Source organism: Pteropus medius, unplaced genomic scaffold, assembly GCF_902729225.1.
Source record: "Pteropus medius unplaced genomic scaffold, Ma_sr-lr_union100, whole genome shotgun sequence".
Taxonomy (NCBI): Eukaryota; Metazoa; Chordata; class Mammalia; order Chiroptera; family Pteropodidae; genus Pteropus; species Pteropus medius.
In genome coordinates this window covers 13,672,747-13,684,887 of record NW_024352787.1, presented here as the reverse complement: position 1 = coordinate 13,684,887, position 12,141 = coordinate 13,672,747, and the positions used below count along the sequence as shown (strand labels likewise).

At 33.4% G+C, this 12,141-nt stretch overlaps 1 protein-coding gene across 3 annotated transcripts in view; it reads left to right on the top strand.

Annotated features, from left to right (window-relative positions):
• Nucleotides 1-12,141, top strand: part of COG5 (component of oligomeric golgi complex 5) — a 290,007-nt gene that overhangs the window by 191,375 nt on the left and 86,491 nt on the right. For all 3 annotated transcript variants that reach the window (XM_039849028.1, XM_039849029.1, XM_039849030.1), the window contains exon 11: nucleotides 10,643-10,724. In XM_039849028.1, the coding sequence (XP_039704962.1) occupies nucleotides 10,643-10,724 (82 nt within the window). The remainder of the gene's footprint in view (nucleotides 1-10,642; nucleotides 10,725-12,141) is intronic.

Genomic DNA, 12,141 nt, shown 5'->3' with positions numbered 1-12,141 from the left:
AAGATGAAGAGCTCCCTTGAGGATAGTTACACCTCCAAAGAGTCTGCAAAAAAGGATTACTCTAGCATTGTTGTGTCCAGAATAACCAGACCCAACTTGAGTGCTCTTAACCAGGAGACAGTTTATTAGCCGGCGGCTGTCCTTGCAAAGGAGCAGCCACGAAATACCAAGATACAAGGTTTTTAAGCCCCAAATCCCATTCCTCATTCTGTCTTAAACACAAAGGTCGATCTTTCTCCTATTCACTACCTGTCAACCCACTGGCCAGGTGTGCAAGCGGGAAGTACAGAAGCAGAAAGCTTGTGTCAGAATGTTATGTTCCTATGGGTGACCGCCTATGTTCCCATGGGCGATGGCCAAACAGTAATTTTCAGCTTATATACAATTGATTATTTTTCATGCCACGCAAGCAAGCAGGGTTACACAGGCTAAAATTGGCAGTTAGCATATGAGCTCATTGTTACAAGTTTCATGATTAACAGAATGTGCTTAGGGGTTCCAGAAACTAGGCCTAAGTTATAGACTTCTTTTGTCCAGTTTCAGGTTTTAATTATTCTTTAACCCTTTCACATTTCAGCGGGCTATTACAGCATTTCAAAGGTGTGTTAACCTAAATGCACAAAACAATGGACAGGGCTTGCCTAAGGCAAAAGCAAATCTTTTTCTAAAGAAGTTATATATCTGGGGCATGACTATACACCATGACCTGCCCAGTTAGGAATTTACGATCAGATCACCCTGTAAGGTTACTTTCCATCACTGAACTTGTCAGTTTATTACAGAGCCCTTTTTTGTCCACAACAGATACTTCATCTTTTCAGAATCCTTCACTGATTCATCTTTTTCTTCCTACCCTTCCTTTTAAAATATTTTATTTATAACATTTCAAACATACACCAAAGTATAAAACTAAATTATAGAACAGTGAATCTTTTTATGTCTGTCATCCAGATTCAGCAACTACTAACTCGCGACCAGTCTTTTCTCTTAGATAACTATCTTCACCCACTCCTCTCTCTCCACTCTAAATTATTTCCTCTACCAACATTTGAGTAATGTTGTTCACCTGGGTCCTGTCTTCACCATTCTTTTCTTCTCATGCCACATGCATCTATGGAAAAGCTTACACATACTAACAGTTTCTACAGATTCTAAAGGCAGAAGGTAAGATGAACTAATCTTTCTTTTCCCACTTGCTTCCCCTTCAGAAATTCCATTTTGGTTGATCAATCTCCATCTTCCTAGTCCTATACAAATATGTCTAGTTGTAGTCCTTTATAAATATATTTACTCATTAAGTTCTACCAATTTTTCTGCTACCCAGTCTTACTCTCCTCCACTGCTATGGCCATAGTAAAGTTGCTTTCTCCTGAATTTTTTAGTAACTTTGTAACTAAACTCGTTGCCTGAAGGCCCACCACCACCCCACAGGCTCTTTATCTTAAAAATCACTCATCAGAGTGATTTACATAAAACAAGCTTAATCATTTTATTCTCTCATTAAAATCTCTTAAATATTCTAATGGTATCTTTGATTTGATCCTTATTTGCCATTCTTACTTCTTACCTTTTTCCTGAATACTCACTCTGCATTCAGATGATAGAAAATGGTTTTTTCCATCTTTGTGCACTGTTCATCCCTCTGCCTGGAATGCTCTCTGTTTATCTCTTCTTCCTGTCTATATGGTGAATTCCAATCTTCCTTTAGGATACAGCCTTAAATATCCCAATTCTTCGTAACAAGTAAAAAAGTATTATAATCCCTATTGTTTCCATAGTTTAGAAGCTCAGAGGGATGAAGCACTTGTCCAAAGTGATAGAGCTAATAAGTGGCAGACCTTGGAATTAATTCAAGGTTATCGTACTTCAAACCCCATACCCTTATACCACATTCAATGCTAGAATGTTACCTTGAGGTTTTGGACCTTAAACTTTGTGTAGTAAGAAGCTATCAAATGTATTTGAGCAAGGAAATCTATCATTAACTCTTTATTATAAAAATAGAGAAACTAAATCATATTCGCTTTGAAATCTGTTCTGTTTAAATATTATCATTCTAAGTTTCTCTCAATGACAACAGCAAAGACCAAGCTGTAATTCTAAATAACAGATTCATCCAAACATGAATATTTTAGTATTGCTACATATTTTTGTTCTATTTAAATGTATAAAAGATATCTGATTTTGGTTTTATTTTCTACTTATTGATCTCAGAGAAAGGTCCAAATTTCATCTTTTTAAAAGTTAGAATTATAGTGTTGTTTCTATTTATAACTAGAAACAAGGCCAAGAAGTTGTTGTAAATTGCAAACATTTCCCAGAATTGATCTGATAACATGATTGCATTGAGAGTAAGGAAAGTTCTATGGTCTGAATGTTTGTGTCTCCCTAGAATTCATATTTGAAATACTGACTCCCCCTGCCCCCAAGATGATGGTGTTAGGAGCGGGGCCTTCGGGAGATGACTAGGTCATTAGGGTCAAGCCATCATAATTGGGATTAAATAACCTTATAAAATAGGCCACAGAGAGCTCCTTCCTTCCACCAGGTGAGGCTACAGTGAAAAAATGGCCATCTAGGAGAAAGTAGGTCCTCACCAGACCAAACCTGCCAGCACCTTGAGTTTAGACTTCCCAACCTCTAAAACTGTAAGAAATAAATTTCTGTTGTTTATAAACCACCCGGTTTATGGTAGTTTTGTTATAGCAGTTCTAATGGACTAAGAAAGTAATATAGTATTTGGTTTAGATTATAAATGGATTAATGTCAGATAACCTTCTAGTTGAAATCTAGTTGAATTATTAAAATCTAGTTGAATAAATTTTATTTCAACACACAAGCAATTATTTGACCAGCTATGAAGGAGTAAGTGAAATGATTTTTTAATGTATCTTCATTTTTTAATTTTATGCAGGAAATTATATTTATGTAATATATTGTGGCTTTGACAGTAAACTTTTTGATAATTCTTTAATACAGTTAACATTTTATCTATTTTGACAGAACAGATATGTATATACATACATATATACATGTATATATACATACATGCACATACACATATACAAAAACATGCATATGTACACATATAAATATATATGAAATATTTATTTTAATATATTATTCTATCCTCAAATCTACTTTTCATTATTATATCCTACACTTTTCCCATTCCTCTGAATCTGCTTCATCTCCTTTTATCTTTCCTAAACACTTTTTATGTCCTTTCTCATTTCAACAACTGTGTGTCTTCCTTAGTATGCATCTTTGGTAACTGAGTCTCAGTTATTAATATGACTGATTCTTGGAATTGACCGATGGTTGATTGATAGATCGATTCAGTCATTCTTTTTTTTTTTTTTTTTGGCAATTATATTAGCTTTTTTCTAGAGAAACAGGACCATTAAGATTTATATGTATGGAAAGGAAGGAATTCGTTATAAGGAATTGGCTTATGCCATTTTAGAAGCTGTGAAGTCCCAACATCTTCATTCAGCAAGCTGAAGACCCAAGAGAGCTGGTGGTATACTTTCAGTAAGAATGCACAGAGACCCAGGAGAGCCAATAGTGCAGATCCTCCCAAAGGCCTGTAGGCTCAAGACCCAGGAAGAGCCACCGTTTTGATTTAAATCATTAAGCAGGAAAATAACTCATATCCCAGCTCGAAGATGGGCAGAAGGAATTTTCTTAGCCTTTTTGATCTGTTTAGGTCTTCAGCTGATTGGATGAGGCCCATACACATTAGGGAGGATAATCTTTTACTCAAAGACACGCTCACAGGCACACCAGAATTATCTTTGACCAAATATCTGAAGCACCCAGTGGCCATTCAAGTTGACTCATAAAATTAACCATCATAGCAATATTAGTTACTACTATATGACAATCACTGGAAGTACAATGAGACATATTATTTCTATTATAAATTACAAATAGTGTTAGTAATATTTATATAGTGCTTAGCATTTCATAAGAATTCATTCAGTAATTGTGATAAATGCATGAATTGGGCTTTCATTTTATAGATGAGGATACTGAGATATGGAGAAATTAACTTATCCAAGGTCACACAGATAGTCAGCGTAGTTTGGATTTGAACCTTATTATTCCAGCTCCACAGTTCTTCTCCTTAACAGCTCTGTTCCTTTGCTTAAATAGGAAAATATCATTATGGAGAATATGGAATGCTATAGATGTGTGTAACAGAGTACACTAAACTTAGGAGAACCAAAAGAAAGACACCTAATGGAAGCACAAAAGACCCCGAATTGCCAAAGTCATCCTGAGAAAAAAGAATGAGCCTAGAGGCATCACTCTGCCCGACTTCAAATTACACTACAAAGCGACAATAATCAAAACAGCATAGTATTGGCAGCAAAGCAGGCACATGGACCATTGGAACTGAATTAAGAGTCCAGAAGTAAACCCACATTCATATGGGCAAATAATTTTCGACAAGCCAAAAATATACCGCGGAGAAAGGAAAGCATCTTCAATAAATGGTGCTGGGAAAACTGGAAAGCCACCTGCAAAAGAATGAAATTAGACTGTTGTGTATCACCACACACCAAAATTAACTCAAAATGGATTAAGGACATGAATATAAGACCTGAAACAATAAAAAGCATAGAAAAAGACGTAGGAACGAAACTCAAGGACCTTGGACTTAAAGAGGATTTTATGAATTTGACCCAAAGGCAAGAGAAGTAAAGCAAAAATAAATAAATGGGACTACATCAAACTCAAAAGCTTCTGCTCAGCAAAAGAAATCGTCAACAAGGTAAAGGGACAACCATCCCAATGGGAAAATATATTTGCAAGCAACGCCTCCAATAAGGCCTAATATAAAATATACAAAGAGCTCATACGACTCAATAACAAAAAAACCAAACGATCCAATCAAAAAATAGGCAGAGGACCTGAGCAGACACTTCTCCCTAGAGGACATACAAATGGCCAACAAACATGAAAAGATGCTCAACATCACTAGCTATTAGAGAAATGCAAATCAAAACCACAATGAGATACCATCTCACACCTGGTAGATAAGCTGTAATCAACAGGACAAGTAATAAATATTGGAGAGGATGCGGAGGAAAAGGAACCCTCATATACACTGCTGGTGGGACTGCAAATTGGACAGCCACTATGGAAAACAGTATGGAGGTTCCTCAAAAAACTACGAATTGATCTACCATACGATCCAGCAATCCCTCTACTGTGTATTTACCCCAAAGACTTAAAAAATCATATCCAAAAAGATATTTGCACACCGATGTTCATAGCAGCATTATTCACGGTGGCCAGGACATGGAAGCAGCCAAAGTGTCCTACGATAGATGATTGGCTAAAGAAGCTGTGGTACATATATACAATGGAATATTACTCAGCCATAAGAAGAGATGAAATACTGCCATTTATGACAACATGGATGGGCTTTGAGATAATCATGCTAGGCGAAATAAGCCAGACAGAAAAAGTCGAAAATCACGTTATCACTTACATGTGGGATATAAACCTAAAAGCAACAAATGAGTAGGACAAACAGAGACTCATGGATATGGAATATAGACTAGTGGTTACCAGAGGGTAAGAGGTGAGGGGTGTGGGGAGGTAGATGGGGTAAAGGTGGTCAAATACGTAATGACAGAAAGAAATCTAACTATGGGAGGTGAACACACAATGTAAATATATATATGTCTTACTGTTAAAGTATACAACTGAAACTTAAAAATAAAGAAAAAGAAAGAAAAGACATTTAAACTGAACTCTGGAGAAGGTACAGGGTTTAAAAGCTGATAACTGAGACAGACCACAAAAGAATTAGTGTGGTTGAATCTTTGATCTCAATGGTATATAACGTGAAATAGGCTAGGACACATAGGCCATAAAAGACTTTCTAAGTGAAGATAAGGAGTAACAATACTTTAATTTATCAGTCAAATAGATATTAGGTCAAATCCGAGTTCTGTTACTTTCTATATAATTCTAAAAATATCACATTTTCTCTCTGAGCTCTTGTTTTCTCTCCAGAAAGGGACTAAGAATGCCCTCTAATAATATTGTTCCATTCATTCTTTCAGTAAGTATTTATTGTGTGCCTTTTATGTCCTGGTCACATTCTTGATGCTGAAATTACAATGGTAAAAGTGACAAAATGGGGACTCTGCTGTAATGGAGCTTAATTTCTAGTGGTTATTGTAAGGTTTAAACGAGATAACATCCAGTAGTGCCTGTTACATAATGGACATTCAGAAAAAGTTAATTCCTTAGCCAGGGTTCATATGCATTCCAGAGTAAGGACACTTTGAGTTCTTTTCTGATTAACTTAAAAATACATACTCTATGGCTTTGCATTTTCAAGTGACTTGTGACTATGAAAGAAAAAACTAGGCGGATTATCTGGGAGCCCATGTTTTCTTCAAAAGGGCATGTCTAGGAGTTAGAATTTTCTTGTTTACTTTGGTAATCCTAAAAAGCCTTGAAGAATTTCTGTTATTTCTAAATATCTATTTCAGTAATTCTGTGGAGTTACAAAGATGATTTGCCTCAGAGGAATATAGGGTTAATTGTAGGAATAAATAATGACACATCCAAAAGAAATAGAAGAAAAATCTTCTAGAGAAGATAAAAGCAAACAAAATTAATCTGCAGAACAAACACAGAAAACAAAGGAGACACAAAGCATAAAATTAGAAGATAAAAGCAAGAACAACCTATTAGAGATTCGCTATACATGTTTATTTGGTTAACATACATGGTTTGTATTTTTTTATTATGAGACAAAAATAATGTTTAAAATTTAAATTCATGTTATTTGTAAAATTCATATCAAAAAACAAATGACAAAAAATTAAATGGATTGACAAATATTTCTCAAGTGAAAGTAATAATGACAGTATTAATTTCAGATAAAACAAGACAAATAATGGTATACAGAATAAAGAAGGTCACACAAACTTTCTATTACTAGTTTCTTCAGCAAATGATACTGAAAATACTGGATATCCATGTGCAAAAGAAAGAAATTGGACCCTTACCTTCCATCATACAAACATTAATTCAGAATAAATTAAAACCCTAAATGTGAGACCTAAAATTATAAAACTCCTAGAAGATAACATAGTTGAAAAGCTTTATGACATTGGATTTGGTGTTGATTTTGTGGATGTTACAGCAAAATCACAGGTAACAAAAGCAAAAGTAGACAACTGGGACTACATCAAACTTCAAAACTTCTGTGCGACAAAGGAAGCAGTCAACAGAGTGAGAAGGCAACCTGCAAAATGGGAGAAAATATTTGTAAGCCAGATTTATGATGAGGGGTCACGTCAAGGATATATAAAGAATCACAACTCATATAACTCAACAACAAAAACAACTTGATTAAAAAATGTGTAAAGGGCTTGAATAGTTATTTCTCTAAAGAAGACATACAAATGGCTAAGAAGTGTATGAAAAGATGACCAACATCACTAATCATCAGGAAATCCAAATCAATAAAAAGAGATATGACCTTGTACTCATTAGGATGACAAATAAAAAAAAATAAAACAAGTATTGGTGAGGATGTACAGAAATTGGAACACATGTACACTGTTAATAGAAATGTAAAATGGTGCAGCTGCTAAGAAAAGTATGGAGGTTCCTCAAAAAATAGAATTATCATGTGATTCAGCAATCTCACTTCTGGAGATAAATATCCAAAGGAATTGAAAACAGGATTTTGAAGAGATTTGCCTATCCATGTTTATTGCAGTATTATTCATAATAGCCAAGAGATAAAAGCAATCCTGGAGTTCATCAATGCATGAATGGATAAAGAAAATGTGACACACACACATAGAATGAAATATTATTCCACCATAAAAAAGGAAATTCTGTCATATGAATGAAAGTTGAAAACATCATACTAAATGAAATAAGCCAATCACAAAAAGACAAATATTGTATGATTCCAGTTATATGAGTTATCTAAGTAGTCACACTCTTGGAAAGAAAAAGTAGAAAAATGATTGCCAGAGGTTAGGGTTAGAAAGTAAAGGGGACTTGTTCTATATGTCCAGTTGTTCCTCGATTTCTGAGGGAAATTGGTTCTGGGACACACATCTCCCATACCAAAATCTGCAGATGCCCAAGTCCCTTGTATAAAATAGCATAATATTTACATATAACCTATGCACATCCTCCCATATACTTTATTATCTTTTTTTAAGTTTTTTTTTTTTTTATGGTGACATTGGTTAACAAAATCCAGTAAGTTTCAGCTATACGCTTTAACAGTAAGGCATATATATATTTATACTGTTCACCTCCCATAGTTAGAACTCTTTCTGTCGCCACGTATTTGACTCCCTTTACTCCGTCTGCCTCCCCCCCAACCCCGCTCCCCATCCTCTGGTCTCCCATATACTTTAAATCATCTCTAGATTACTTACGATACCTAATACAATGTAAATGCTTGTAAATAGTTGTTACACTGTATTGTTTAGGGAATAATTACAAGAAAAAAAAGTCTACATTTTCAACACAGATAGCCATTATAGACTTAATACACAGTACTTGTCACCAACAATGTAACTTTTTTCTCTGAATATTTTTTGATCCCCAGTTGGTTGAATCCATGGATGTAGAGGTCCAACTGTACAGAGTTTCAGTTTTGGGAGATGAAAAAGTTCTAGAGATCTGTTGAACAAGCTGCATATAGTTAACACAATTGTACTCTTTAAAATGGTTAAGATGGGAAATTTTGTTTTTTACCACTCTTAGAAGACAAGAATCATTTTTTTGCATCGTTTTCTATGAGTTTAAAAAATATGAGCACTAGCTATTAAGTATTTTATTAATTTAATTAAAGGGTATTAATCACCTTTTATTCACTTAGCTATAAATCGTTTTACCAGAGACTGGGCTATTATATTAATAGATTTCCTAACATTAAATGATACTTATATTGCTGGCATAAATCCTATGTGTTTAGGCAGATCATTCAAATAATTACTTTAATACACTGTTGAAATCGATTAGTTTTCATATTTGAGAATTTTGTCTTTGATTTTTAAGCAAGATTGACCCGAGTTTTCTTTTGTGTGTGTGTGTGTGTGTGTGTAGGTATGTATAGTCATCAAATTTTCCACATCTTAGAGGGAAGGCTTTCAGTTTTTTATCATTATGATGTTAGCTGTGGACAGTATATAACCTTTATTATGTTGTGGTAATTTCCTTTTATTCCTAGCGTGTTGAGTGGTTTTATCAGGAAAGGTGTTGAATTTATCCAAGGCTTTTTGTGCATCAGTTGAGATAATCATGTGTTTTTTGTTCTTTATTCCATTAATGTGGCATATTATAATAGTTCTTTAATATGACAAAACACTTACTTTAAATTAAGTACATGGTATACAATGTACATATTATGTAAAATATGTATAGTTTGGGAATCTGAATCTCCTTATCATTGCATAAATTAACAATTATTTGATTTGCTTTTGTCATGGTATACAATACCCAAAATTCAAAGCAAAACACTTATTTTTTAAAAAAGAAACAAATTACAATGAAAATAGAAGTATGAATTGATATAAAAGTGAGAAATCAGTATTTTTCATTACTTTATTTATAACCTTGAAAATTAGAATTTCTTTTGTTACAAGTGCAAAAGTAAAACAATTAGTGAATTTCCTAATTCTTTTATATGACAGTAGTCATATTTGAACATTAGGCAAAATTTAGTTATATTATTAGGAAATTAGTGAATTTCCTAATTCTTTTATATGACAGTAGTCATATTTGAACATTAGGCAAATTTTAGTTATATTATTAGGGCGAACCATATGAAATTGTCATTTTTGTCAAAAATAGAATATCGGCAATTTGATGTTGTACAGCACATGTATAGAAGTACCTTAAAAGTACTTGATAAAATTTCTCGAAGTGTAATTCTGTTTTAACGGAATTAAAGTACTTTGTCTTTTTTTAACAAATGATACTTTAATGTTATCTTTTTTTAGTAATTATTTTCTAAAACATGTATCCAAAGTTGAATGAAAAAAATATCATACTAAGCTAAGTAGTAGTAATTCCTCTGACTTTGTAAAAATAAAATGGTATCTATGCTTCAGGCAGTTCTCTTTTGTAATTGGTGAATTATATCTTGGTGGTCATTCTTGATTTAAGCATGCTTTGTCCATTATTTTGTTATGGTCACAGAAATTGCCTTCTGTATACCAGAGTCATGATGATAGTAATTATAATAACTTACATTCACTGAGGGTTTATTATGTATTAGGAACTGTCCCAAGGCTTTACTTTTATAGACTTCTTAAATCTTCACAATAATCTTGCAATGTAGGTACTGTTATCATTTCCATTTTGCAGATAGGAAGGAGGCACAGAATGATTAAGCAACTTGCCCAAGCTCACAGAGCTAGTAAGTAGCAGAGCAGGATGATAACTGATTACCTGAACATGAGACATGATTTGAGTCATCTATATATTTCTACTAAGTTACTTAATAATTTCATTGTTTGAATGACAGATGTCTCAGAAATTTTTATTTCAGTACTTTTTAAATAAATTTTAATGTTATATCTTATCCATTATACTTTTTTAAAATTAGTGAATACATTCCTATTTTGGCTCACAGGATGAACAATCTGGAATTTTATACACATTCTGGAATTCAGTTACTCAAGCACTTTATTCTCAATTTCAAATGGCAACAAATTGTAAGTATACTATTTATTTTACAAATTCACTGCAGAGTTGTTCAGTTACTTTAGAATTTAATGTCAAGATGCTTTCCTCTGTAGTTTTATAAAATATCTTTTTAAGATTCCTGGCTAATTTTCATTTCTTATGTTAGACATATATTTAGTTTTATAAACAATGAGTTAATTTTTTGCACTTTTAAAATAATATTTTGAATAAAATTCTCCAAAAGAATAAGTTAAAATGCAGAGACTTGATAGCTTTTTCCTTATTGTTAAAAATGAAGACTTGATGAATTAACAGGTGAAATACTTACATCATGAATGTTGCTTATCCAAATTTGAGCCACTAAACTTTTTCTTAATTTGTTTTTGCCATAAAATAACAGCACAGGGCAGTTCTAAACAAAGAAATATACAAACTAGCTAATATCTTATGAATGTTATTGTCTAATCACTGAGTGTAAGAGTGTGGAATGTACCTGGACTTTTTAAAAGGGTTTTGATTATCTCGAGGTCCATCCATGTTGTCACAAATGGCAGTTATTTCATATCTTCTTATGGCTGAGTAATATTCCATTGTATATATGTACCACAGCTTCTTTAGCCAATCATCTATCGTAGAACACTTTGGTTGCTTCCATCCTGGCCACTGTGAATAACTGCTATGAACATTGGTGTGCAAATATCTTTTCGAACCTTGAGATAATCATACTAAGCAAAGTAAACCAGACAGAAAAAGTTGAAAATCATGTGATATCACTTATATGTGGGATATAAACCTAAAAGCAACAAATGAACAGGACAAACAGATACTCATGGCATGGACTATATAGACTAATGGTTTTAAGAGGGGATGGGGTAGGGAGAGGGGGGAGATAGGTGGGGTAAAGGGGGTCAAATATGTGGTGACCAAAAGAATTCTAACTATGGGAGGTGAACACACAGTTTAAATATATATATGCCTTACTGTTAAAGTGTACAGCTGAAACTTATTGGATTTTGTTAACCAATGTCACCATAAAAAATAATAATAAAATAAAATAAAGGGTTTGGAGAGTTTGTGTGTAGTTAGATTTTTTTTCACAAACTCTTACTGAAAGTAACTAGTACATATAAATATTATTTAGTCACTGGCAACACAGTGTTGAATAAACCACACTACCTACCTCTCTTCTGTTTCTAAAGAAGTATACAGTAAGGCATTGCCCATAGAAGAGTCTTCATTAATGTGTGACCACACAGCACTTAAACAGAGGTTTTATTTAGGGCTGATTCACTCCATTTACTTACACAAATCACACTACTCGAGAGAATACATCTCCTCCATTAGGTATCTGTTTGAATCAGCTTTTTTTCAGATATAATTTATATACAGTAAAAGTCTTCAATTTAAAGCAGAAAATTCTATGTATGTTTGCATCTTTTTAACCAC